This window comes from Dichomitus squalens (assembly GCF_000275845.1).
Source record: "Dichomitus squalens LYAD-421 SS1 unplaced genomic scaffold DICSQscaffold_7, whole genome shotgun sequence".
NCBI lineage: Eukaryota > Fungi > Basidiomycota > Agaricomycetes > Polyporales > Polyporaceae > Dichomitus > Dichomitus squalens.
Window position 1 is genome coordinate 1,010,502 of NW_006766889.1, and position 26,437 is coordinate 1,036,938.

General features: G+C 57.7%; 7 protein-coding genes across 7 annotated transcripts; 3 read left to right on the forward strand and 4 right to left on the reverse strand.

Moving 5' to 3' along the window:
• Positions 1 to 432: 432 nt before the first annotated feature.
• On the reverse strand, positions 433 to 1,318 carry DICSQDRAFT_102702 (uncharacterized protein; the record flags this gene model as incomplete). Its single annotated transcript, XM_007363918.1, has 4 exons — positions 433 to 744; positions 811 to 941; positions 998 to 1,059; positions 1,129 to 1,318. Coding segments are annotated over 4 exons (384 nt in total). The 3' UTR covers positions 433 to 743.
• A 253-nt stretch (positions 1,319 to 1,571) lies between these two features.
• DICSQDRAFT_55510 (uncharacterized protein) lies at positions 1,572 to 4,874 on the forward strand (the record flags this gene model as incomplete). Its single annotated transcript, XM_007363919.1, has 13 exons — positions 1,572 to 1,784; positions 1,907 to 1,998; positions 2,071 to 2,329; positions 2,390 to 2,598; positions 2,698 to 2,947; positions 3,001 to 3,072; positions 3,133 to 3,163; positions 3,291 to 3,382; positions 3,454 to 3,559; positions 3,626 to 3,841; positions 3,896 to 4,095; positions 4,157 to 4,288; positions 4,347 to 4,874. The coding sequence occupies 13 exons, from the start codon at positions 1,572 to 1,574 to the stop codon at positions 4,872 to 4,874; spliced, it is 2,400 nt and encodes a 799-aa protein (XP_007363981.1).
• A 466-nt stretch (positions 4,875 to 5,340) lies between these two features.
• On the reverse strand, positions 5,341 to 6,095 carry DICSQDRAFT_145659 (pyridoxamine 5'-phosphate oxidase; the record flags this gene model as incomplete). Its single annotated transcript, XM_007363920.1, has 2 exons — positions 5,341 to 5,458; positions 5,527 to 6,095. The coding sequence occupies 2 exons, from the start codon at positions 6,093 to 6,095 to the stop codon at positions 5,341 to 5,343; spliced, it is 687 nt and encodes a 228-aa protein (XP_007363982.1).
• A 3,667-nt stretch (positions 6,096 to 9,762) lies between these two features.
• DICSQDRAFT_168320 (regulatory protein ral2) lies at positions 9,763 to 11,792 on the forward strand (the record flags this gene model as incomplete). Its single annotated transcript, XM_007363921.1, has 5 exons — positions 9,763 to 9,831; positions 9,892 to 9,933; positions 10,006 to 10,144; positions 10,216 to 10,766; positions 10,836 to 11,792. The coding sequence occupies 5 exons, from the start codon at positions 9,763 to 9,765 to the stop codon at positions 11,790 to 11,792; spliced, it is 1,758 nt and encodes a 585-aa protein (XP_007363983.1).
• Positions 11,793 to 12,286: 494 nt separating this feature from the next.
• DICSQDRAFT_168321 (uncharacterized protein) lies at positions 12,287 to 14,659 on the forward strand (the record flags this gene model as incomplete). The annotated part of the gene is made up of 2 exons (XM_007363922.1): positions 12,287 to 12,545; positions 12,603 to 14,659. 2 exons carry the CDS (start codon positions 12,287 to 12,289, stop codon positions 14,657 to 14,659), a joined length of 2,316 nt encoding a protein of 771 aa, XP_007363984.1.
• A 1,307-nt stretch (positions 14,660 to 15,966) lies between these two features.
• Positions 15,967 to 17,693, reverse strand: DICSQDRAFT_55475 (uncharacterized protein; the record flags this gene model as incomplete). The annotated part of the gene is made up of 6 exons (XM_007363923.1): positions 15,967 to 16,284; positions 16,348 to 16,606; positions 16,658 to 16,860; positions 16,920 to 17,090; positions 17,244 to 17,265; positions 17,350 to 17,693. The coding sequence occupies 6 exons, from the start codon at positions 17,691 to 17,693 to the stop codon at positions 15,967 to 15,969; spliced, it is 1,317 nt and encodes a 438-aa protein (XP_007363985.1).
• Positions 17,694 to 18,239: 546 nt separating this feature from the next.
• Positions 18,240 to 21,932, reverse strand: DICSQDRAFT_102714 (uncharacterized protein; the record flags this gene model as incomplete). The annotated part of the gene is made up of 11 exons (XM_007363924.1): positions 18,240 to 18,526; positions 18,598 to 18,704; positions 18,886 to 19,012; positions 19,118 to 19,161; positions 19,242 to 19,295; positions 19,490 to 19,770; positions 19,842 to 20,108; positions 20,232 to 20,507; positions 20,583 to 21,206; positions 21,265 to 21,715; positions 21,775 to 21,932. 11 exons carry the CDS (start codon positions 21,930 to 21,932, stop codon positions 18,414 to 18,416), a joined length of 2,502 nt encoding a protein of 833 aa, XP_007363986.1. The 3' UTR covers positions 18,240 to 18,413.
• Between the last annotated feature and the right edge of the window lie 4,505 nt (positions 21,933 to 26,437).

Here is a 26,437-nt window from a genome sequence, read left to right on the forward strand (position 1 = left end):
TGCTGTCGGGTCACGGGCTGGACGGGGTCGGAAGGGCGTCGAATCCGTTCAAGAACCTGGGATAACAATAGCATGATCCTCGTAGAACCCGACTTGCCGGCGCTCCCCCCTTTCTTTGTGAATACTAGGCCTTCCTCCGCCTCCGTGCCCGAGGGACTCGGGTCACTCTCACGGGTCTGGGCGAGGGGAGACTGGCTGTTTCCGTGAAGCGGGGGGCGTGCGGGCCGCGCTTGATTTACGCGAGCGGCAGCTTAACGGCCGTCGCATGCTGCGCACAACGGCAGTGTGCGTGGGGATAGCACCCGGGTGACTTCTGCCCTTCGTTTGAGTGACCGGGAGGCGAAAGCATGACATATGATACGCCAAGGGCGACACAGAGCGTCCACCAGGAAGCCCGACAGCACCGTGAGCTCTGTCTCGCAAAAATCCGTGAGGAAGTGTAGTAATTCAGCGTGTGAGTACGACATGTGGTACCTGGCTGTACAGGTAAATGTGTGTCATGTCACCACACGATGATTGTTCCCAATATCCGGTGGGCGCGGGGAACGGCAGTGCAGTGTCGGCCAACGTCTTTATAACTCCGGCTCTGACGAAACCAGGTCCGAAGGAGATCTTCCCACGTAATCTCTCACCGGCCATATAACATCGGACCGGATGTTGTCAAATGGGAGCAATTCATTCCCGTTTGGCGCGGGAATTCCAAATTCATACGCATCATGGGTGCGTGCCGAGGGTCGTTGGAATCTGATAGGATGCGGACAGAGTTGAGTTTATAGTCAGGTGCTTCGCGATGTGGGATGTAATGCGTACCAGCGGGGATCTCCTGAACCTTGGGCGGCCGCAGGCGTTTCGGGTTTGGTCGTATCTGCGCCGACAAGCTTCTGTTCCTCAGGAGAGAGGGAGAAAAAGGCAGCTTTTTGTGCCTCTAGCCAGCGCCTCGGCTTGACGCATGATATGAGCTGGCAGTGAGACACGACGGCAGAGGGAGTAAACAAACCGGAGAGAATACGTGCTCGTGGTCGCCGAAGTCCGCAAAGAAGACGGCGTACAGGATCGCAGCTGGTGAGGAACGTATCCGGAGGTATAAGAGCATGTCCGACGACGAGCATTGACCAACACGGCACTAACTGGGCACAATGAGGAAGTTGGCTATTCGCGAGACGGGCGCGACCCACGCCCGGACCCTGGGCTGTTCACCAACCCTGCCCTTGGGTTCTGGCCATAGATTTGACTTTCTACTAGCACTCCTAGCCCAGGTGTAGGGAGGACTCGACGAGGGATATGATCTGCGAGAAACGCGGGAGGAGCGAGGCAGCATGGAGGAGGTTGCAAGCTGGAACGCGGACGGAGCGCCGGAATCGGACACTGGCTCGCGTCGGCTCCGATTGCGGCCAAATGGGGGGTTAGCGGTTGCTTAGCGGAGTACTTAAATATTGAATCCGCACGAAATAAAGGAAGGCTCGGAGGTCCAGCGGTCCGCTCTTTTCGGCCAGCCTCAACCTCAGGCGCTGGCGCACAGTGTCCCCGTCCTGCGCTCGTCTCCGGTCCATCCTTCTCTCCCGTCCTCGAGCATGAGCTCTATCCACGAAGCCCCGCATCCCGACTACCTCCCGCCCTCAAAGCGGCCCAGAGTCGAAAATGTACCCCTCCCTCCGCCTCCCGCCTTCTCGCCAGGCCCCCCTGGTCCAAGTACAGCTCCCATCCCCGACCAAGACGGAGCGGCTGACGCCGCGGCTAAGAAGAACAGGAAACGGCCGCTGTCCTGTGGGGAATGTAGGAGGTGCGTCTCCTACCCTCCTTACACCTTCAATGACTTACCCGTACCGTACTCACTTCCAGGTTGAAGCTCAAGGTGCGCCCCGACGCGTGGTGATGCTCTGACGCCTAGCTTATGTTCCCTGGACAGTGCGATCGCGTATTTCCTTGTCAGTCATGTTGCAAGAGAGGGTGTGCGGAAATATGCCCAGACGGTGCATTGACCGGTGGCAAGGGCAGCAGGTGTGTACGGCTCCCTCTCGCTCCTCACAATGTTGGTTTAACGGCGCTTTGGCAATTTGCGAAATATGGCAGGTTCATCCTGGCCAACACTGAGCAGCTTCACGACAAAATCAAGTCTATGAGCTTTCGCATACGCGAGCTAGAGGACGCCCTGCATGAACTCCAGTCCGGACATCCCCTGCTGCGGGAGGACTTGCTGCTCATCAAGAAGTCAGCCGACCTCTTCGGCGTAGATCCAAACCAGGTGCAATCGCCGGCGACGGACGGTAGCAAGCGTAGTGAAAGCCAGCATGCTTCATTCAATCCAATCTCTCCACCTACGCTGAGTGATGTAAGTTCTTTCCGAGTCGTTTGACGACGAAGACATCGCAGCTTAACACAATCGATTCAGCGACAAAGTCAATCTCCACCCGTCAGCAGTCACCGAGAAGACTATGGCATTCCCCCAGACCTCATGGCAGTCAGCGACAGATTCCCAGCTCCTAGCGGTCTTGGCAACGACCTCAACCCGACGCTACGTAAACGGATAGTGGACTTGCTTCCCCCCCAGAACGAAGCTCGCTATCTATGTGAGCAAGCAGCAGAACATGCAGCCTGGCAGTGCGTCTAAGCCCCTTTCTTCCATTCCTTTACGGCCGAATATGGCAGCCTCTGGCTATCATTCGACTTCTTTGAGGCTGACTAATACTGGGCACGCAGCCAAAACTCGGACGGTAGCGACGGCGTGCCGAACATGGTGCACAGCGTATACAACGCAAACACTGCAACGCTCAACCCACACCGACTGTCGTACTTTCTCATTATTCTCGCCATTGGCGTCTGCGTGGATCAGCGGCGCAGTCATCGCGCATGGTCGCATGATGCAGAGCGGTTCCACCAGCTTTCAAGAGCGGCGTTATGTGAGACCTCGGTCATTAACGAGCCGAGCATAGACGCGATTAACGCGCTGGTGCGTGCACTTTCATGTGCTGCGGGTCTCCCCAACTGACACCATATTGACAGTTCTACATGTCGCGGTATCTGACCATGTTCTCGGTGGAGAAAGAGGCGGTTGAGTACGCATGGGCGGTCCTGGTTCGTCGGACGATTCTATCGGTCATCATCGACGACTCACACTGAGTTTCATCCTGGCAGGGCATTGCAGCTAAGCTGGCTGTTGGTGTACGTCACGGCTTACTCTCGATCGCGCTCAGGTAGTTCCTGACCCTTATTGCGTTGACAGATCGGTCTTAGTGAGTATTAGAATCGTCACACCCCGTGAACGCTTTACTGACTTTCATGGGCGACATCAGACCGCCATAGTAATCGCTCGAAAGTCATCCCGGAAGAACTAGACAGGCGGAAAACGCTTCTCTGGTGCCTGCTCAACGTGGACCACCGTCTGGTGAGATCTTGTTCATCTCAGCCCATGGCCGTTTGAATCTGTTAGGCTGATTACTTAACGCCGTCGTACAGGGTTTGATGCTGCGGCGTCCCCCTTCCATATCCTTGCGATATGTTGACGTAGATCCTCCCACTACCAGCGAGTTTCCGCCGCAGGGCCCTCGGGAAGTTTGTGCGTGTTTCATCTGCCCTGGCATGCACCTGATGGTTCTGATACTTCCCGGGCTCATTCGACCACCGTCAGACCAACGATGGCACTACACGTTTACAGCGCAGTGCTTCTCACCCACCCTCGAGTTCGTCGCGTCGACGACCCCTCCGCCCTACTCGGAAGTTCTCAAGCTCGACGCCCGAATGCGGGATTTTGAGCCACCTGCGTTCATGCAAGTCACGCCGGGGACTGGTTCCGGCAATGCACTTTGCGTCGTTCAGACCTGGACGCACATGACCCGCGAAGTCGGTACGTGCTGTAAGCAAGTTGCCGGGATAGCCGAGTTTAATGAAACCTCCGCAGCAATCCTGAACCTGCATAGGCAGTACTTTACACAGGCGCTTAGTGAAGGCTTTTGGGCGAATCACAAATATGCTCCTTCGGTCGTTGCTGTCTACCAGTCCTCGCTGAGCCTGCTCTGGTGTTTGGAGACCTATTACAGACAGCAGCCCGAGTATTCGGTCAGAAACCAGATGCTCTGGGCGAACGGGCTGTCCTCAGCCGTAAGTTCCGATGCTGTCGGACATTCTACGTTGTTGCTTGAGCTAACCACTGCGTTGGCAGATCGCATTATCAGTCTTGGTCACCCGAGTTCCGCCATCGGTGATGGCTTCCAACGCGTTGCTCGAGCTCGCGAAGGTCCTCCGACTGTTCACGGACGTGAGCGACCGGTGCCCGATCGCAGCGAAGGCCTGTGTGAGTAGACCTCTATCTTATACATTGGCTACCCCTGACCGATCACAACGGCGAACAGTCCATCATCGAAACGCTCTTCCAACGCTCCCGGTCGAGTTACCTCCACAGCCGATACGGCACGCATCCAGACTACCCACTCCTCGAAGACGAAGTGTGCAAGATCGGCCTTCGCTCCGGGATCGTCTTCCCGCCGGCACACACCGCAGGGCCGGTCGGCAGCGAATCCGAGCTCTCGTCGTTCCCGCTCGAGAACACGCACGCGTCGCTCGTCCGGGCGTACGAGGAGGCGACGTCGACCGTGCCCCCGCCGAACGACCCCGTCCTCATGCCCGGCCAGATCCACCTCGGGCCGTCTTCGTCCAGCCAGAACGGCGGCGGGGGCCGGAACGGGTCGACACCCTCGACGGGCTTCGGCGTCTCTGCTGAGCGGTCCGGGTGCCAGAACGACGCGTACGGGAGCATGGTGAACATGAATGTGGGCATGCCGACGGCCGGGTTCGCCGCCGTCGCCGCAGGGGGGCAGCCGCAGAACTTCAAGTGGCTGAGCGCGGAGTACAGCGACAACAGCTGGATGACGTGGTTCTAGGTATTTGGCTCTTCGCCTTTGGCCTCTGCGTGTCCTCCGGCTTGCTGTGCTGCGGGCTCCTGTCCCTGGACTTGCCATCGTTGGCCTGTCATGTTAGATCGTCCCATAATCTTGTTATGTATGCTTCCTCACTATGATTTCATAAGCATATACGAGACGTTAGGTATCAGGGTTGGGGGGGTAGTAGGATAGGAAATCTGTTAAATTGACGAGATGCTGCGAGTGGCTGACCATGGGTAAGAGGATGGTCGCTGGACATCTGTAGCTTAGATGCATGTACGACTCTTCTTGATGCCTTTCAGCTTATGCTGCTATTGCGAATGATATAATATCCGATACACTTCTTATTACGCCTCCCCTCCGTCAACGCTGCCGAAGAGTCGAAAATCGTCCACATACGAGGATGAGGGTTCGTGACCTGAATCTTGTAGGCTGGCAGGGCAAAGCTCTCGTTGCCGACCGTGGTTCAAGGGGCAAGCCGCGCGATCTTCCACTGGGGCGCGTCGTCTGGTGAACCTTCAACTCGGGTGTATAGTACGCGATCGTGAAGACGAGAGGGCTTTCCAAGCCAGAACTCGACCTCACTGCAAGAGTGAATACGCACGTCAGTCGTTCGACGCCGTTGCACAACGAAGAAATGCAAGGGACTCACTCGGGGATGATCCTCCACCCGCCCCAGAACTCAGGTGCGGGGACCTGGTCTCCAAACCTCTGCTTCAGCTTCTCCGCTCGCGCCTGCACCTCGCCCTCTGCCACCTCGCTGCTCTGTCTGCTCGCCCACGCCCCGATCTGTGACCCCAGCGGACGCGAGTGGAAGTACTCCTCGCTCTCCTCTCGGGCCACACGCTCCACCCGGCCGACGACGCGCACCTGCTTCGAGACCTCGCGCCAGTAGAAGTTGAGTGCGGCGCGCGGGTTCTCCGCGAGCTCACGCGACTTGCGCGAGGTGTAGTTCGTGTAGAAGACGAAGCCGCGCGAATCGACCTGCTTCAGCAGCACGGTCCGCGCGGAGGGCACCCCGGACGCGGTCGCCGTGCAGACGGTCATGGCCTCGGGCTCGCGCACGCTGCTCTGGACGGCGGTGAACCACTGACGGAACTGCGCGAGGGGGTCGGGGAGCACGTTCTCGGGAGTGAGGTGCTCGGGGGTGTCGTACTGCTGGTGTGCGGTTACTTTAAGCTCGTCGGGGGAGGGCTGGGAGATCGAGGTGCCTGTTGTCATTGTGAGCGTTCGACAGGTCGACGGTGACGATTTGGCCGTGATGAGCGAAGACCGCAGGGATGTTTGGAGGGAAGTTGTTCGTTTGGAGGACAGCGCAAGGACAGAGAACGCGGAAGACGGTCGAGTCAGAGAGCGCATGAGCTCAGAAGCCATGATCATGCGCGCGCGCGATGTCCAGAGATTACTTACCATCCAGACCAGCATCGGGGCCCTGGGCTGGGCTACGAAGCCGACGTCATCGCGTGTCTATTTACGAGAACTGACGAGAGCCATAACGAACCACGTTACAGGCGCGAAGACAGCCTGTGAGACGCTTGAGATTTCGGGAGTAAGTATTGAGCTTGTCTGGGGTGCAAGACGATTGTTTGCTGAAGGTTAGAGAAGATCGCAGTGGGACTGTGCCAGGGCCCAGAGCAGGTCTGGGATTGCGACGTACGCACTGGAGGCTAATCACTCACTCTATCTAGACGACTTGCTCTGCGCCCGGCTAAATCGTCGGATTATGACTCGGATAGAGGACGAAGGTGCGAGTCTGGACTTTAATGCGTTACTCAAGGGGGCAACACCGAGAGCCTTTAAGACACCTTGAACGCTCTCTGCTGGGCCCTGACTCTCGAATGGGGCTCGCACAAAGTTCGGCTCTCAATCGACCTGAGCACTTTGTTCGAAGGGGCCCGATGAGACGCAAACCGCCTTATCGACAGGTTCAGCTGATTCTCCTCGGCGATCCACCTGCGGCCGAGATAGCCTACGATGCTAGAGCCTTTGGGAAGTGCGTAGGAACGCCCTGCATCTCTTCCTTGACATTTGTGGCTGTCTCCAGCATTTCAAGTGAGAAACTTGTGAAAAATGTTTGTGCGTAGAAGACGATCGCCAGGAACGTGTGTCATGCCTTCATCGCTCAAACAGGAACACAAGCACGCAAAATCAGTGTAGGAGTAGGAACGGACTCGGCAGAAGGACAGCTTGGTGCCTCCGATGGTCAGTTCAGTTGTCGCGTGAATGCAACTGTGAGCAGGTCGATTCTTAGAGCAGGTAGTCCGGACGACAAGAAGCTTTAAGGCCATATGGCTCACACATTTGAGGAGTCATCTGCAGCTAGGTGCACCTCAGGAACGGGCGCGTTTTGGAACTTGCCAGCGTATGCCTCATCGACGTGCACGAACCTCGGCCGTCCTGGGACAGCCTACGATACGGCAGAACTTGAGATAACGACGATCGCATACGCAGTCCTCGGTCGTCTGCTGCTGGCGTTCGGCACGACGTTGGGCTGCCCTGTGAAAATGTTATCTGACCGCTACACACTCGACGGTACACCACTTCCGGTTCATGCATACCGTGCAGCCACTGTCCAGTCTCTCCTCGCCATGATTTGCCTGCTAGTGGGATAGAATAACGCACGTGGATGACCGCAGATAATGTATGTCTACTTATGCTGTTAAAAGACCTTAACCTTGTACGACAAAACTGAATGTACGTATACGGTGCTTACATGTCAGCTATGTATGGGCGGGGATGGGTCAGCGGCCGGCTTGGAATCACCCTAGCCAAGCTCACATTTGATCGGTAGTGTTCCTGGTTATTTCTGGAAGGGGCCTCGCGGAATAACCAAGCCCGACTAGGTCTGCCAGCCGAAACGTCGCCGTTGTCCGATGCATGCATCCTGTGACCTTCACGCTGGTTGTGAGGTTGCGGGGCCTTGCCCTAGCGTCTCCTCGCAGGGCACTCGAGGACGAGCCCGAGGAAACCAAGGGAACCAGGTGACCGGGCTTACGTTGCTGTAAGTTTTGGGTGGGACTCCTGCACGCTGCGCCAGAGATATGGAGGGAACCGGGCAGGGTCCACAGGGCCTGATCTCGTCATCGCTACGTGCTTGGCTCAACCGCCACTCTGGGCTAGAGCTTCTCCTTATCGTATGCGATGAAGGCTCACCGCGTTCTCCATGGAAGATCGTATTCCTAGACCAAGCTGAACGGGATCTTGACACGCGAGCCGAGACTCTTCAACTTCGAGATCGGCCGGGGTAACAGACGGTCCATCAAAGAGGTTTAGACTTCCAGGAGACTATGGCCGATACATACTGTACGTATCACGACATGTCCTAGCGTCGCTTGGCGCCGGGCGCGAAGTACGAAGAGCCGAAACAATCTTACCGCCGCGACGTCTCGCACAAGACGAGCGCCACCAACGTTAAACGGGCAAATGCCGATCTACGAGCGATTGTACTTGTGTAGGGCGCCGACGGCGGGCTCGGCCAAATATTGGAATATTGAGGGGAACTGGAGTTTCAGTTTCAGCCGCGCCTGCTAGGATGCGACGAACGGCTAGCTGCTAGCACGACGAACGGACGTCGGGCATGTTTCGGAGCGTGCTAAGTCCGTATTCCGGGCTGCAACGGTGGCGTGCCCGCAGCTGCATGCTAGTCTGCTGATTCCACGAGACATGGGAAGGATCGTCGGGGCAAACATCCAAGCCGGTGACCATGAACGCATCGTGTGAGCTATGTTCGCGAGATACGCACTGAGGAGAAAAGATGTACGGGGACGACCGTAACGTGTTGCTAGCAACGTGAGAGACGTTCTCTCACCAGCTCCGTGTTTGGAACGAACGTTGACAGTGGAGCCTCGGTGACCGTGATGATTGGATTCGAGCAACCACCAGCCCATGGATGCAGAGATAAGCAGACGTATCTAGGGTAGACAGATGTGTGATTCTCCAGCGCAAGGAAGCCTCGAGAAGAGAAGTAGGTCAAGCACGTCGGTCCTTTTCACCATGGCAGTTCTGAAAGATGTTCGGCTGCGTTCCCGTTGGTGGATGGGGATCGGACCCGAGTGACGTGAGAGCAAAGGAGCGGCCTGAACGTACTTAAGTACGTTAGTGGCATGCCCAGCGTTGACGGGGATAGCCACGTCAATCACCGACAGGCCACTGAAGTGACGAGGAATAGTGGCAATTTGTATTGGGCAATGATGCATTGCGGCCATGACCATCGTGGCAAGGGAGAATGCCGTAAAGACGTGCAAATGCGGATAGCTGGCACGCGGACGTGGGTGTCTGATATGTAGTGCAGAGTCCCAATAGACTCGGTCGGGAGTAGCAGTAGTGAGACGGACTAGAAGCCACCGGGGGTGCGTGTGATTCGTGCGACTGTGCATACGCTGCGAGAACTGCTTAGGTCAGATGAATCGTAGCAATTCTGTTGCGCCACCGACAAATTTAGGAAGGCATGCGGTCACCAGGGGAGTCTTGGTGGTTGGACTCGGCGATGGTGGAATGCTTGTGATACGGGTAGCGCCGACTTCGCGTAGAGCCGGGGAATGTGCGGCTGCAACGACGTCTCTAAGTGGTGAGCGTGAACGAAGAGATGGAAGTGCTGTATGTATAACAGCTGTTCCGGCTGGGACCTGTAGAGGACGTCGAAGAGAGAACTCTGGTCACAGAAACGGTGGGATCACGCGAGATCGGTCGTCGAGATGGGATGCCCGTTCAGGCAAGCGGCGTTTATAATCCCGCCCATGGGTGGACGGTTTTGCCGTAAGCTGTACCAGCCCTGCTTTTCCTCCCTCCGTCCCAAACCCTCCCATCCCAAGCGTTCCTTTCCTCCTCGCAGTTCTTCCTAGGGCCCCGTCGCGGGTGTCTGCACCCCCTCTCCGAGGCTCCAACGGTCATGTATCCCATCTCCGATCTCACGGCGTTCTGCCGCAAGACCACCGGGGATGTACCTCCCAAGCTCGTGGTACGTACTCGGTGCTTCATCAAGTCACAGCTTTCAGACATAATGCGTGTGTACGTGTAGGGCGCGTCCACCACGGTCATAGGGTCCAAAATGTACCTCTATGTGAGTCTCTATCCTACAGACACGCGAAGACATTCCTGCTGAGCGTGACCATGCTCGGCTTCACGAATGTAGGGGGGACGTTTGGTCTCAGAGCGCAAAATGGTGTCGGATATCTATCAGTTCGACCTCGAGACCTTCAAGTGGGAGAAGGTGCCCCAATCTCCCGATGATGATATCCCCCAGGCGCGTTACTTCCACAGCGCTGATACATGTACGTCTTCCTTTACGGCAAGAACCGCCAATGTCCTTCCTTCGGAATTGACGTCGCACGCATTTACACAGGGCGGAATCATCTTATCATCTTTGGAGGCATGGCGATAAAGCCACAATCCGACAATCCGGAGGATCTGTGCGTTCTGAACGATGTCCGTCTCTTTGATCTCACCACCCGGCACTGGCTTCCTGGTGCGCCCATCTCCGCCGATTCTTCCCTCGTTCCGAACGCACGTTACGCACATCTGTCCTCTGTGACTGCGGATCGACTGTTCATCATCGGCGGCCAAGACCTTGCCAACGTCTGGCTGGATGACGTCTACATCTTCGACCTTGTCGCGAGAACATGGATTCAGCGCCGCGATTACCCCAGGCACTGTGGTACATACCGAAGTGTAGCAGTCACATCCGACCAACGCGTTCGCCTTCCACAGGACGAGCTACGGAGTCTCAACCAGTCCACGACGAGGCTTGGCCAACCTGGAACACGGTTCAACATCGACAAGAAGGCACCCCCTGCCCCAAACGTGACGCAGAGCGAGTCCTTGATTTACCTCCCGTACTCCGCTGCGCCTACCGACGATTATCCCTGTGATATCTTCCTCTTCAGCAACTACAACGTAAGTCGTCTTTGACGCAATCCACCATGCGGCCGACTGTTCGCTCATGTTTCTATATTTGTTGTGTAGTTCACCGATGTTCAGCGTGAGCTGGAGGTGTTCACTCCTCTGTCGGATGGCGATTTTACTGTGTCCGACCGGTCATCGTCTATGACCGGTGCCTCCTTCCCACCTGGTCTGCGCTTTCCTACGGGCGCAATTCTCGGCACATTCTTCATCGTAGCAGGCACCTATCTCTCGCAGACTTACCAATCCTTCTCTATCTGGGCCTTGGATCTGATTAACATGACTTGGTCTCGGATTGACCCGGGCAGTGCTCTCGCGTCCGGCTCCTGGTTCCGCAGCTGCTTGTGGGCGTCTGCCAATAAGTTTGTCGTTTTCGGAAATCGACATGGGAATCTGGTAGAAGACTACAACCGTCGGCTCCTTAGCTGGGATCACGTCACCTGCATTGACCTGGAGGCGTTTGGGATATACCAGCCGCCCCCTCTTCAGCTTGACATCCCAATGCAGGAGCTTGGTTTGGCCGCGTTGGAGGAGGGCCTCATGTCTGACTTCGAGATTATCTGCGACGATGGACGAAGAATCAAGGTTTCGCGGAGACTCTTGGAGGAGCGCTGGCCTTGGTTTAGAGAACAGCGGAAGCTGTTCTTACAGGCTGCCTCTCGTGCGCTGGAGACAATGCCGGCCGTCGCTTCGCACTCTCCCAATCCGGACGTTCCGACCGCCGTCCGCCAAGAACCTCGACCAGATCCTCGCCTCGCTTCCCGAGCGTTCAATCTCTCAGAACCGTACCCCATCGCGCTAGCGTTCATGCAGTACTTCTATTCCATGGCATTGATCACTCCACTCCAGCATGCACCCGCAGTCTTGAGCCAACTTCTGCTCCTGTCGAGCACGTATCAACTTGACCACCTGCAGTCGCTTGTCAAGCACGCGATGCATCGCGCGCTGAGCTACGCGACCTCTGTCGGCATCTACGGTGTGTCCACGCTCTGCAGCTGCAGGAGTCTCCAAATCAGGTAAGGGTTCGGTTGAGATCCCACGTGTATCGCATACTCACGAACGATCTCGCTTGTCGCCTGTCAATGGGAACTCCAAAAGAGCGCTGCGTGTTGTTATGGTGGGCAAACTTCTCCCGTACCCGCGAAATATAATAGAGTTCTGACAAACATTGCTCCGCGCCCGCGCGCGATACAGGCGTACTCACAGAAACGGCCCGCGGGCGGTCGGGCGAAGAACGACAAGGATGGGGGTGGGGGTGGAGGTGCAGGCGGTAGAAGTTCAGATGCTAGCGGCGGCAGTGGCGGCAACGGGCGCCTTGATGCGCCGACTGCGGCGCGCCCACGCGGAATGTCCGATGCATCTTATATGCGCGGAGCATCGGATGGCGGAGGGCCAAACACACGCGGGTTCGCACGGGGGGTAGCACCATCAGCAGCTTCATCAAACAGTGAGTACTAGTACTTAGCCGTAAATAGACCACCTGTCTTGGCTGTGCTTGCCCTCGGTTTAACACCATGTCCCGCCTTCGCTCACCCTCGCGTCCCTCAGCGTCCGAGTCCCTCTTCGTGCTTGCGGACCTACAGGAGTTCGGCATCCCTGGCCAGCAGATGCCGCTGCCCTCTGCGGCAGCTCTCGCTAGCCTCGCGGACGCGGCGACATGGAGCCCGCCGGCATCAAGCTCCAGGAGGCTGTCCGACACGTCGATGGTTCTTCCATCTATGGACGAGGAGACGTATCTGGACTTCACCCCGGGGACGACGCCTGTCACTCCTGGTACGTTTCTCGTTGTATGCGTTACCATCAGCGGCGATCCTAAATTCCGACGCGCAGTGCGTCCCCCACCTCCCAGCCTTCCCCTGCCAAGTCCTCCCCAGCAGCGGCTGGAGCTGCCTGACCCGAGGCGGGCAGGTTCACTCGGGACCCTCTCTGCTCTGCCCGCCCGTTCCTCCGAACACCTCCCTCTCAAAAGCCTCCCTATTCCCCGTCCGAGGCGTATGGAATCTATGGACTCCGTTTCTTCCTCGCGGAGTAGGCATGGCGCGAGGTCGGCCCCGTCCCCTCCTCCTGATTACGGCGTTGCCCCCGACTCCCGTCCGTTCAGCGTCATGTCCCAGTCCACGGAGCAAGACCTGCTGGCTATCGCGGAGATGCTGTCACCCGCGGTCGACGTCAGCACGATGGAAATGGAACCCATCCCTGAGGGTCCTTCGGAAGAGCTCGATTCGTTTGACGACATGTTCGCAGACGAGATCACCGCGTCTCGCGCTATTCGCGACTCTTTCGGGACTGTTCCCTCTGACTACTCTCAGCGGTCGTCGCATCGCGACTCGAGGACCTCGAACCTCTCCGTGTCGGTGTACTCCGACTCGGACGGTGGGTCGTACATGGGCGACGAGTTCCCCGACCCCGCGCTGCTGTCCCCTCCCTCGCATCGCGGGAACCGTGGCTTCCAGCTCCACCGCGGGTCGCTTATCCCGCCGCCATTGGACGATTCGCGCTCCTTATCTTCGTCGACTTCGTACAGTTCCCTTCGCACGCCCAGCCTCAGCCGCACATCTTCCCTCGCTTACCTCGCGTCGCCACCCGTCAGTCCCACATCACCCCACGCTCCAAGCGACACCGCCGGCCCTTCCTCACCGTCCGTGTCGAACCCGAACGCGAAGCTGCTCGGCATCATTGAGGAATCGCTGCATGCCGAAGAGGCCGGGGGCGAGCATTACCACTCCCGCAACACATCTGAGGCTACGGAGACGTTCATCCTCGAGGACTATCTGAACGATGAAGAGACTCCTCAGCGGCAAGAGTTCCCTTCACGCAGCGCCCACGCCTATGCGAACCATGACGAGGAACGTCAGCCGTCCAGGAGCGAGTCGAGACAGGGCGCTATGCGTAGCCCGTCAGGGTCTCATCACAAGGGTGAACCCTACAGTCCGCTCTGGAGCCCTGCGATGTCACGCAGCGAGTCGAGGACCGATTCGTATCGCACGGCTTCTCGAAGTCCTCAGCCAGCCCGCAGACCGCCCGCTCTGCACCTTCAGATCTCTGGTCCGGCAGCCTCGCCTGCATCCGCGCCGCCAGCCGAGTTGGCCGCGACTTCGCCATTCGGTGCTCAGCCCTTCCGTCCGCAGAGGCGGTCCACTCAAGCTCTCCCGCCCCAGCCGCGTCTGCCTCTGGCCGCCCAGCTGGGCCAGGCCTCGCCTGTCGTGGACGAGCGCCGCGACAGCGCGCCGTACGCACGCGAGATGCAGTCGCCGTTTGGGAACCTTCGTTCGCCCCCGCTGAGCTCGCCCTACTCGTCTGGTTCGCGCGAGCCGTACACTCCCCACACGCCCAGGTTCGCGTCTCCGTCGGACTACTCGCCGGATGCCACTTCTCCTCCTCCGCTCTTCGCCGACAGGCCTTCTTCGTCCTTGGCGAACGGCGTCCTGCATCAGCCCGCCAGGCCCGAGATCAAGAAGGCGAAGTCGTCGTCGAACTTACCGCCAGTCCCGCTCTCGCCCGTGATGTCGGTCGACTCGGACGTGTCCTCGAACGACAAGCGCAGCGTCAAGTCCGGCATCGGGAAGCTGTTCGGGAAGAACGGCAGCAGCACGGGGAGCGACAAGAGCCTCAAGGAGGCGAAGAAGAGCAAGGACCCGTCCGCCCGGTACTCGAGCACGTCGTCCTCGGACTCCAATGTCACTCTCGCCGACCCAAAGGCGGAGGCGAAGCGCCTCAAGAAGGAGGCCGCGAAGGCACGCACGGAGCGCCTCGCGCAGGACCTCGCGGACAAGGCGAAGCGGCGCGCGGAGGAGGCCAAGACGGCGAAGGCCAATTACGTCAAGCAGAAGTCGCAGCGCCCCTGGGAGGAGAGCGGCGGCTTGTACGAGGGCATCTCCTACTTCTGACGGTCCGACTACTTGGGTCTGGTTGTGTTCTCGCTGCTCTATGCTCGTGCTTCATCATCCTGTTCGCTCACACTAGACGACTATCGCTCCCCGGTTCCAGCTCCGGTCACCTCCTCCTGGACTTCCCAATTGTTGTAAATACTGTCATTCAGCCTTCGTGTTTCGCGTACGCTCCTTACCCGGGTTATTTCGCGGAGGTGACATAATATTTGTAGGCTAGTGCTCTGCCTTCCTCTCCTTGTTTGTTTTACTACCCAGCCTCCACCTTTCCCCGTATACCAGACAGCCCGTGCTCTGATAACTTAGCTGCCTGTGCAGAAGGCGGCTACGTCCCCTTCCCCTCGTTTAGGTCTCTGTTGTGGCTACGCCTGTTGTGTGTTGTGCACTATTATCAGACCCATCCTATGCGTGAACTCATTGCGTGATTCATCGCCTCGAACCGACTCCCCAACACGCTGAACACGTAATAATGCAGGTACTAAGTAGTGGAATACGTCGAGGTAGAAACTAAGCGGGACAAACATCGTGAGTAGTGCTCATTCGGGACCGATCGTGCGAGACAGCGCGCGAACCAGACGTAGGCCGCGGCGTAGTATAGGTACATATTGTGAGACAATCCTTCTAGATTCCGGCCAACCAACCTAAAACTTCGATAAAAGCGAAGACAGCAACGCAACGAGCGACGGGTAAACGTAAATACAAAGTGGAGCAGAAGGTTCGGTGAGTAAGCGTAATGTAAAGATCGACAGAACGCGACAATGAAGCAGGATCTCCCGCCCACCACGATTCGCGGGATCGCAGCAACCAAGCCGATCTCGTACCCACGGTATGACCGCGGACCGAAGAAGCTCTCAGAGCATCAGCCCTTTACAGCAGCGCGTCGACCTCGTCGCGGAAGTCCTGGGAGGAGGGCGCCGAGCGGTAGTTGGCGAACAACTCAGTCGGGGGTACGCTGAACGGAATGCGCGGGGTTGGCGGAAGGGGGAGGTCGTCGTCTTCTACTGCGGCGGCAACAGCCGCCGCGAAAGCATCAGCCCGAGGCCCGTGTGCTGCTTCGAGCTCGGGCGCGGGGATCGCGGCGGCCAGTGGTGGGAAATCGACGGCAGATCGCACATTGGGTTCGCGGGCGGGGGCTGATTGAGGTGCGGGCTCAACTGCAGGATGAGGCTCGGGCGGTGCAATGATGTGGTTGACTGGGGAAGGAATGCGGCATGTCAGTGATCAAGTACGTGTTCGGGACGTGGCATCACTGATACGAGCAGAACTTACACTCTTTCGCATGCGCTGGTGAAACATGGAGGAGGATATCAGCACCCAGCCAACGTCTGCGACGATGATAGCGAATGATACGGACCGTGAAGCTTCTGTCTCGGGCATTGGCTCCCCTCAGGGCAATCCGGCCGTGCCAGAACATGGCGCTCGAGGAAGCCCTTCTTGCGCTCACGAACCCACCAATCACGCAGCCCATACAGGAGGATCTCAGCCGCGCACACTCTACAGATCCTCGAACGCGGCGCGCTAGGATCGGGATCAACACCACCCGATGTAGAGTGAACATCCATAAACAGCTCGAGCTCGATGAGGGGCGCGAACTGGCGGGGTTGATTTTGAATATGCTGGATAATCTGGGCAACGATAAAGTCTGTGTTTGACAACCGAAACGATCCGATACAGCTATGACGACATACCTCTCGGTAGATGTGCTTGGGGGTGAGACCTTGCGCGCTCAGATAGTCCAGCATGATATCGACCTCGACTGTGTTGCCTTCAAAACATTCATATACTTCACCGCACTGGATGAGGTCGCTCAAGTCTGTCAGACCGTGAGGTTGCGCGTTCTGAATTGGCCCCGCTATGCACCGTATAGGCACGTTAATGCCGCAGAACGAGACCTGACAGAAATCGCATCGGGTTGTCGTAGGAGCTTGCAGGGCAAGTATATTCTCGCTGGTAGCACAAGTAAGGCACATGCCAATTCCAGAAGTAGGCACAACGCACCAATTTCCACAAACACCGTGCCCAGGAGGACTGCCTTCGTCGATAGGCCACGCGTTAGTCGGGTCCACATCAGGGTCGACGATGGGTTGAGGACACCTCCAACCCCATTGGTTTCCGGGGATGCAGTTCGGGCAGGGTCGAACGTACATGCCGTTTACACTGGACAGGGATGGCTCAGGCGAAGCTTGTCTGGGACTCGGAATCTGCGTATGAATGACTCAGTATTGCGCGTTACCGAAGGGGGCGATGGGACGCGGTATACCCGGATATGCACGCCAGGGTGGTATATGGCGTCAGCTTGCATACGTTCGGAGGCCGACCGGGCTTTGCCTGGCGCATGCCGCAGAAGCGTATCGACGACCTTCTCTAGTGGCCTGGAAAACGATACGTTCGAAGATACTGTCCTGCATGCTGGGCAACTGGTACCACCGTTCTACGAAACATCCACTGATCAGTATACCCTCGGAGACGTACAAGATCATAGAGCAAATGAAGACATGGCATGCGGGCTTCGTACTGGCTCTTGAGACCACAGCAATATGGCTTGCACCACTTCCCAGCACTTGCACAAGACCGGAACGCTTACCTTGATCCAAAGCATAAGACAACTGTTCCGCGCCACGGCAACACCACAGCAACAACTTCAGCCCAACCGCACTAACCACCGCACAACACATGATGTGCGCACACACCTTCCGCAAAAGAAATGCTGGCACGGATTCACCACCACCGGCCTGTACACGATCGCCGAGCAACACCCACACTGCAACTCCTCCTCCAGATTGTCCGAGAGCGCACCGCCGTCCACGCTCGCTCTGCTACCCTCCTCGCTTTCTCCCACCAATTTCTCATTCGTTTCCTTCGGTTTCTTGTGCTTCGTCTCGTCATTTGAGGCGTCCTCAAATGCCTCCGATGCCCTCCGCTTGAGAGGCGCAGTGGCGCTCGTGGATGCCTGGGGTACTGCTACACGCAGGCCGATCGGCCCGGACCCGACACGACGTTCGTCGAGGACGGACTCTGGTGCAGGTTCGTTCATATCGCAATAAGTCGTTCAGAGTGTTCCGGTGTGCTGAGCGGCGGTCGATGGCGGATTGGAGACAAGAAAGCGAAAGGTGCAGTCCAGATTAGGAGCACAATATCAAGCCAGCGCTCGTCACACGATGTGATGGGGTTCGGAGACGCCCTGAGAAGCAGTCGCAGCCAAACGCCTGTCGGACACTTGCCTCTCCGGGCGAAGCCACTAGATCAAGCGGGATCCGTGGAATAACGCGAGCACAAAACAACAGCGACAGAGAGTATGATATGAGGCAGATTGTATACTACAAGGAGACGTGCGTTCAAAGGAATGCGGAAATACAGTTATGGATATATACGCAGTGGTATTGCGGACGTCCATCACGTTCCGAGCCAGAAAGTGCATGAAAGAAGACAAAGGAATCCAACCAGGTTCATAGCACATCATGTCCGTGTGCTTGTATATCTCGAGAAAAAGTGGAATGTAGCTGGCGTGGCAAAAGTGGCCCAAGAAGCTAGAACATACAGTAGAACAGGCAAAAGTATACGCGAAGTGTAGGGTAGTGTACGTAAGTACGTAAACGAAAGCGAGGTGAACGCACCAGAAAGCAATGCAAGCACACGATGAGTCACAACACAGCAGGATGTTAGATATGGCGATATGGCATCCTGTTCAGGGGAGCCAACTGTGTTGTGGCCGGGGCTGAGGCAATGCTTCGGATGGGGGGATAGGACTCTAGCTCTAGGCGGCACCGGGCGGAGGGATGGAGACAGCAGAGGGGGGAACAGGCACAGTGGCTGCAAAGAGCGAACGGTTGAGCTTCTCTTGAAGGTCCTCCCATCGTCGGCGCTGCTCTGGGGGCCGAACAGAACCTTGCGTTAGTTCTCACCGTCCTCGTGCACAGAGCGTGGCGCCGCGAGCTCACCTGCGCAAGGCCACAGCGTCATCAGGTATTCCACCGGTTGCGACAGAGTCTTGGCGACGTCGAGCGCGAAGCCCAGTGACTGATCGTACGACCAGAGTGTCAACGCTCTAGATGCACACGCCGAAGACGATCACGTGTGAGAAGCGCACGCCCATGGGAGGGCCCCAGGGTATTAAGGCACGCCGCCATGGCGAGGCGGGGACAGCGACGGAAAAGAAGACGGAGGAAGAGACGGAGGCAGTCAGGCACATGGGTAATCACAGCAGCCCACACAAGTCGAACACATACCTCTCAATCAAGGACATGAACCAGAACAGCAAAAACGGCCGCTTGGTTAGATCTGCGGTGGGCAGGCCGGTGACCGAGCCGTAGTCCGCGTTAGCGAGGCGTTTAGCGAGGATGGCCTGGCGTGTCACTGCGAGATCGGTGTCGAGGGCGAGGAAAAAGGAAGGTGAAGGGAAGACGTGATGATCAGTCAACGCTGAGGTACGTTCGGTAAATGAGCGGGTCGTATACTTACGCCACTCCTCCGCCTTTCGCCGATAGAACAGCAGATTGGCATGTCTAGAATCGCGGACATCAGCACCATGACCACCCACAAAGGCCGCAACCGTGTCGCGAGGGCGATGAAGACGATTACGTACTGCGTGGGCTGGGGCAAACACCGCTGAAATTCATACGCGATGACCATCCGCGAGCTGGACGACGCAAGCGCAGTTTCGTTGCAACCGGAGGAACGGCAATCGAGTCGAGGACGGTCGCACATCAAATAGACATACGCAACCCACGTCAGTCGTACGGAACCGAGCACGAAGCGACGCGGAAGGGGGACAAACAAAGCAAACAGTCAGTCGCGACACAACATCAAACAGAACGGTCATTCAGAACTCACTTGAACAGCAGCTCCCGACCCTGAAACAGGAACGAGCGTTCGATGCCGCAGGTGTGTCTTCCTAACGCCTCTTCGATGGCCTCGATCTCCGTCCAGGCCGTCAGTGCGAACTGTGCCTTGTCCGTGTCTGGTAAGCTCGTGTCGGTGCGTAGCCGGATGCAGCTGTTCCATAGCAGCATGGCCCGCATGTAGAGCGCCCAGACGGAGTCCTTAGAAGGCGGCGGGATATCGGGAGAGCCATCGACGCAAGTGAGCGATTCTCCGGGAAAGAGGAGTGCGTACTGCGAATGAAGTGATGGATATTGGGCACAATCAAAACCGATGGGCAACGAAATTCAAGAGGTGCGCTCACGTTCCGCGGATCCATCATGAACAATTGCTGCACATCGCTCTCCGAACGCGCCGCTGTGTAGGAACTGTGTCCGGAGCTGAGCATAACGCTGCTCCAGACGAGCCGCCGGCACTCCTCCATGCGGATATCGCTCTCGGTCCACTCGCTCTGCCAGGTAGGCGTCATGTCCCAGAGGGGCGCGATTTCGTGGACCATGGCCCAGGAGTGTCCCAGAGTGAAGGCGGTACAACTGCAGGACGAAGTAGCCGCTGCGGATTGTCGCTCTATCTCGTAGGGAAGGGAATGGGAGTGAAGGAAAGATTGTGTCGGTGAATGCGTGTGGGCCGAGAAGGCGTGGGACTCGTGCGATTGCGGGGGGAGGGGAAGTGACGCCGGCGGGTGAGCCCCCACTGGCGACCACCCGTGAGTGGCCAAGGACCGAGAATCGACAGGTGACTGTGAGGTCCGGGGGAAAGACGAGTCCTCGGGGGACAGTGGCCGGAGCTGCCTTGGCGACCTGGTGGATATAATTGGGACAACGGTGGAGAACACGGAGGCCTTAGGGTTGCCCGAGTCCAGCGCCAGAAGATTCAGGCTCCGGAGTAGAGAGTCCAGCAACCCCATCGACGAGCGGACGCGGGCTGTTGAATGCAGCGGATGCGCACAAATTTCAAAGAATGCAAGGAGCTAGGTAACACTCAGTAAATCACAACACCACTCCGGCAAACCGCAACGACAAAGCAAGACGAGATAACCACTTACCCATGCGGCTTGAACAAGACCATGGTCGACCCATCGGGAATTCAGACTCGCCTCCAGCGCGCTCTGTGCCTGGTCCCTCAAGGTCAACGCCCGCTCCCTCCCCCTCAGCCCACCTTCCCCATCGTGACTTCTGAAAAACATAGCAAGCGCGAGAGCCCCCAGGATGAGACCCGGTTGTATATAATGGCGCGCACGCGGATCCAGCAGAGAACCGAAAAAGCGCGGGAGGTTGATGAAATGCAGCCAATGCGGCGACGCACGGAAGATGAAGCGGAGATCTGCCGTGATCCTCGCCGTGGTGGTTTCCCGCACACCCGGCGGCATCGTCACGGAGGCGCCGTATTGAGGCGCGGTGCCGCCCTCGCTCGCGTACAGGAGAAGGAGTGCGTCCCACCACGTCTCGCGAGTAAATTGTAACCCAGGATCCCTCGCGATCCCCACACCCTTGCAGTCCTCATCTCCACCGCCGCTGTCGCCATAAGAAAACTCGTCGTCCGAACCGGTGACATGCCTAAGAAGAAGTCCATGATGAAGTGGTGCGACCAAAGGGTAACCCACGGAACCAACGGGCGCGTCGGATAGAGGGGACCCGAGCGACATCGCTTCAAAAGCGGCCGCTTGGGTCTAAGTGTGTTGGGTGAGCTGAGGCGTTGATGTCGGCTAACGAATCTGATGGACCTACGAGGTTGTGAGGCTGAGGATAGTGTGTCCCGACGCCTGTCGGCATCGAAGCGCGACTGGACTCAGGTAAGCCCTGCCGGTGCCTGCCATAATGGACGGGCCCGACCTCCTGGATGATGGTCAGGTTGTCTGAGTGAGGCGCAGACGTGTTGGCCAAGAAGGCCTGGCCCGTCGGGCTAAACGACGTCGGTTTCGCCTCTACTGGACTCACGGAGGCACTTTGCGACGTCATGAAGAGCTGGTCCGGGCCGTCCTGCGTTTGGTGACGCCTCCGCCGCCTGGGCGGCTTCTCACCAATGCCTCCCGCCGAACGCTGGCGCGCCCCAGGGACTCGGTCGGGTCCGCGCCGCTTGGGCGCAGTATCGTATGTGCAGAGGTGAGGGTTCTCTGTCCTACGGCTGCAGTTGTGGCAAACGGGCTTAGCTCCGTCGCAACGGATTTTCCTGCCTCGGCTAAGCGGTCGCAATGCGTGAGCGACTCCAAAGCCGCGCCTAGCACGAGGGAAACTCACCACTGAACGCATGCAACATACACACGCATTCGAGGCTTTCCCTGGGTGGTGAGAGGCTGATCAGCAGCCAATTCAAGGCGGGGCTTCTCTCTCCGCGAGCGGCCCGTAGCGGATCCCGACGTGGGGGACCTGTGAGAGGGCGGGGAGGTATCGGCCATGACACCGTGCCCGTGAGAGGTGCTCCCGACGGAGGTGTGAGCCATGGAACTCTGGTACTCTCTAGCGAGATTCACATCAAGGCTCGGATGGTCGAGACGCGCGCGCGGAGCGTCCGCGACTGATTGCGCGTAATGCCATACGTGTTCCCTCTGTTGCCCGTGCCCTTGTGGATGTGAATACGCGTCGGCCGGGTGTGCCGAACGAGAATATTGATGCTGCGGGTCGTGCTCGGCGTGGTGGAACATGCCAGAGAGAGACGAAGAGGATCCAGACGCGTCCACTCTCCCATGGCTAGCATCGAAGCTGGCGCTTCTAGGGGGAAAGTACGGGAATTGGGGGTTCGCCGGAGCCGAGTGATATGTTGGGGAGGTCTCGCTGGAGGGGTAAGAGGCGCGATTGTTGGAGACGGGATAGGGGAGGCCGCCGGACATGACGAAAAAAGGAAAACAAAGAACGAGAGGCAGAGATAGATTCTAAACGAGCTTAGTGTTTGCTACAGCACCCGCGGGGCTGGAATATGATGAGCGGGGTGAGACGTCGAAGCAGGTGGAAGCGGGGTTCGCGGGTGCTATCAGAAGACGTTAGCAGCGCATATATGCTCTCAAGCTGGACGGCGATGCACAGCAGGTGCGCGTCGGGGGGCTTCGACGGGGCAGGTTGAGGGTGCGGACTGGGAGCTCGAGAGACAGAAGGCGGAGCGGGGTGGACCCTCGGGATTGGATAAATAACATCTGGCCGGGCAGAAAGAAGCGATGTCCATATTTGAATACACACACTCTCCACGAATCGCCTCCTTCCGGCCTAGCATCCTCATATTCTAGATCTCATTATGTAACCCGCAATTAACCCTCCGAAGCGGCAGGGAAGCCGTCTGCCCTGTTCTCCTCCTCCCTCCATCCGCCCCGTAGTTTTAAACTTCGCTCAGTTAGTCTCCCTCCCCCGCCCTGCAGCTGCGTTCGCACCTCGCCTTCCGCAGCTGCGGCACACATGTACACTGCACACACCAGCATCCCACGACCGCCTTGTCTGTCTGCATGGAGTAGGTTTGCACCAGTGATGCCCCCGGCCCGAGCCGAGATCCGCCTGCTCAAGACGGCCTTCGCTCGAACTCGAATCCCATTGACTCTCTTCTCAGAACCTTCTTCAGCCTGAAAATTTAGCCAATCTTCCTATGTACGACCGATGCGGCACATCCGGTTCGTCTCTGTCCCCTGTCCTCCCCTTGTGCGCGAATCGCCCCATTCCTTTCAACGCTCTTGCCATCCAGACGCTGCCACCTCCCGCTTCCCAGGCCAGTCTTCGAATCCTGTCTTCTTGCCATCCATCTCTTCTCCTCCTCCAATCTGCGGCGCATACCGACTCGCACCAGTCCATCTCCCCACGCCCCGCCAGATACCATCTCGCGCACATGTTATACTTCAGTCCGCCTCGCTGTCAGTATCGTCTCTTGCCTCTCTAATGCCTCCGCACGCCGTCCCCTTGCTCGAAATGACACCTCCCCCACCCTCAGTGCGAGCTTCCACGTCACGGGCGCTGCCGCTCCACCTTTCTATTCGCCAGTGACCTCGCCCTACGAGCCTGTGATTGGCTCTGCGCCAGTAAGGTTGTGCCGGCATGTGCATCGCGCAATGGCACTGGCTGGCATTGGCTAGCTGGCCCTCCCGCTCGTTCTCATTCGACCCCGGCGAAAGCTCGCTCTTCTGGCCCGGCAGCGGGAACCGTCTATCACGGCGGCTGGGAGCGCGCGGCTCATTGATGTCCCTTCAACTGCCTCTGGATGGTCTAGCGACTTTCCGCACTCCTGGCCTGTCAACTTCTGCCTCCCAGCCGGTGCTTCCAACCGCGTTGCCGCCTTCCCTGCCCTCACCACGGCAAGGTGCTTGCCTTGTTTTCTGTTGATTGCCTTCCTCCGGAACATATCCCTAGCCGTCTCCTACGTAAGCTGCGACAGATGTTCAGGCGCTGAAGCGATCTTCGCCATCCATGCATACGGGCCCACGTCAACGTCACGCCCAGAACGTCCGAACCAGCTCCTGCAGTGGACGATATGTCCGAGTCTGTTGATGCATTTGAACATACTGCGCATGTTTTTCTCACTGGTCAGCTCTCTATTCTCTTGCCATTCATTAGAACCTTCTCCACTGAAGCTTCGCTACTCTCGTCCTTCCAGTTGCCCCCGGCCCCGCCTCGAACACCTTCTCGTGTCAAGCCCAAGGCGCTGCATCTTCCGTCTGAAGTTGACCTAGATCGAGGCTTTGACGAGGCCCTTCCCCATTCTAACTCTGTTCAGAACATTCCATCTGTCAGTCTAGACGGCCTTCAACCCGACTGAATTGCCGGCACCAACGTCCGTTCTTGCCAACACGGTGGCTCGCGGCCGGAGAGCGGGCGGCATGGAACGTTATCTACGGCGATCAAGATTCCCCACAGTTAATGAGTGAGTACCAATATCCCGGGCGACGTGTGGGAGGAGGGCCTAGCCCTACCAACATCTTAGACGTAATTCATGAGCACAGTGAGGTTTGTCATGACATCTCTTGGGCTGCTATAGGATACTTGATATGGCGCGAGCGAATGGGGAAGGACATGCGCATGTACCCTAACAGTATAGGCGTGCGAACGAAGTATCCCTCGGTCACAATAAAACTTGTACGGGCCGCTCATGACATGTATGTCCATATTGCGCTTCTGTATGGCAAGCCGCGCAACAAGCTTCGGTGCGTTTAAAATCGTTATCGCGGGTCTCAAAGGAGTGCGCTTGGTCAGAGTTTGTCGTCGGCCTCGAACATGCCGACCCACCGCTTAGCCTCGGGCAAAACCACATGTCGAGCGGAAGCATCGAAAAGACCGGGTCACTTGCAGATTGGAATGTTTTAGCGGGCTGACATACGGGGAATCCGGTGGCACCCATCCCACGGAAGCACGGACTGCGCTTGACGTCGGGCGAGAGCTTGCACTCGCCGTCCCACGGCAAGCCAGCTGGCCATGGCCAGCCGGACGGGTCGCATGGTACAGACCCGGGCCCCGATTGCACTACTATTGCGTGACTCAAGCTTTGGCACTCCACGATGACCCAGATGTCTCCCGAAGCGAGACCGCCGACCCCGCGCGGCGCGCTCGACACCACCGACGCGGCGCGCACGTCTGCTTCTTCCGAATTGTGGGTGCCAGCCATGCGCGGGGATCGAGCGTGACACCGACGCCCACAAGTCTCAGCGGTCGACGGACTGCACGCGCGCGCAGAGACTTCCGGGGGAGGGGTGGGCGGAGATGCCAGTCCTGGGGACGGGTGCAGTGCTTGTCATTGCACGCAGCCCCTGTCTTAATTAACAGGATCCGCCGCGGTGGGCATGTTCGCCTGCGGCGACGTCCTCGGGATCGAAAAAGCCTGTCGCTTGCAGTCGTCTCCGACTTCGAGCGGTCTTTGTCTGCTCCCGATCTGCGATACTCAACGCCCGGCGGCTTTGACCGATATGGGAGATGGAGGGCGGGATGGGGCGCGGTCCGGGGGTCCCGGGGAGACGGCGTGCCGTTGCTGGGCGGCGTTTTTGGTTTTGATTCACTTGTTTGTGGCATGGCGATACCAATAGCAATAATCTCCGAATGGATGCTGGCCCTGCCAAGTTTGTATATAGTTTTCACAAAGCCCTCCTCGAGTCAGCGTTCCATAGGACCGACGAATTATAGTAAGGCCCATCCTAGTTTTCGCGACAAAACCATAACATCAACGCTTGGGAGTAATATCCGTGAAGCTCGCTGAAGTATCGCAACATAAAGTGATGAATTCTATGTGTATTTGTTCGTCGACCCCTAGCGCAATATACATGTATAGCATTCACCGGTTCAATCCAGGTATGCAGGTGAATCCCAGCCGCAAACTCAGTTGTTTCGCCGATTATGAGCATGATTTCATGCCCTCTGCCAAATTAGTGGTGTTTCGCATCGAACGTTTGATGAGGTGTGTCCTCGGAACACCGCCAGCGTAAGCCCTCCCGACCGCCCTGGGCACAAATCTGATCTACCGCCCTAGCCTAAAGGCATGCCTACTGTGTTACAGCTATTCCTATTGAGCTGGCGAGGTTTTCAGGAGATCGAGGAGGAAAGGACTATCATGGTATGCTTATTATTATTATTATTATTATTATTTTCTTGTCTTATACCAAACATAGCTACAGGGTACGGTAGGTATGTAAGTAAGCGTGTTATCCGAGATTGTTTGACATTTCCACCCAGCGCGTCACTTAAGACTTGCACCAGCGTGCTCAGACCACGACCGAAGTCAGCGTGTGGAGTAAGGACCCGCACCTACCCACTCACACCATATCTGCCAACGGCGACCCGGAGTCGCCGTCCCCATCCGTAACAAGAGTGGTCGCCGTCGAGGAGGAGGACGACGACGAGGGGGGGGGAATGAAGTGTCGCCAAACTATCCGCCCGGCTAGTTCAGTGACAGTGAGGGGGTAAGACCGGGATAGTCGCCCATCCGGTCGTAGGAGCTTGCGGG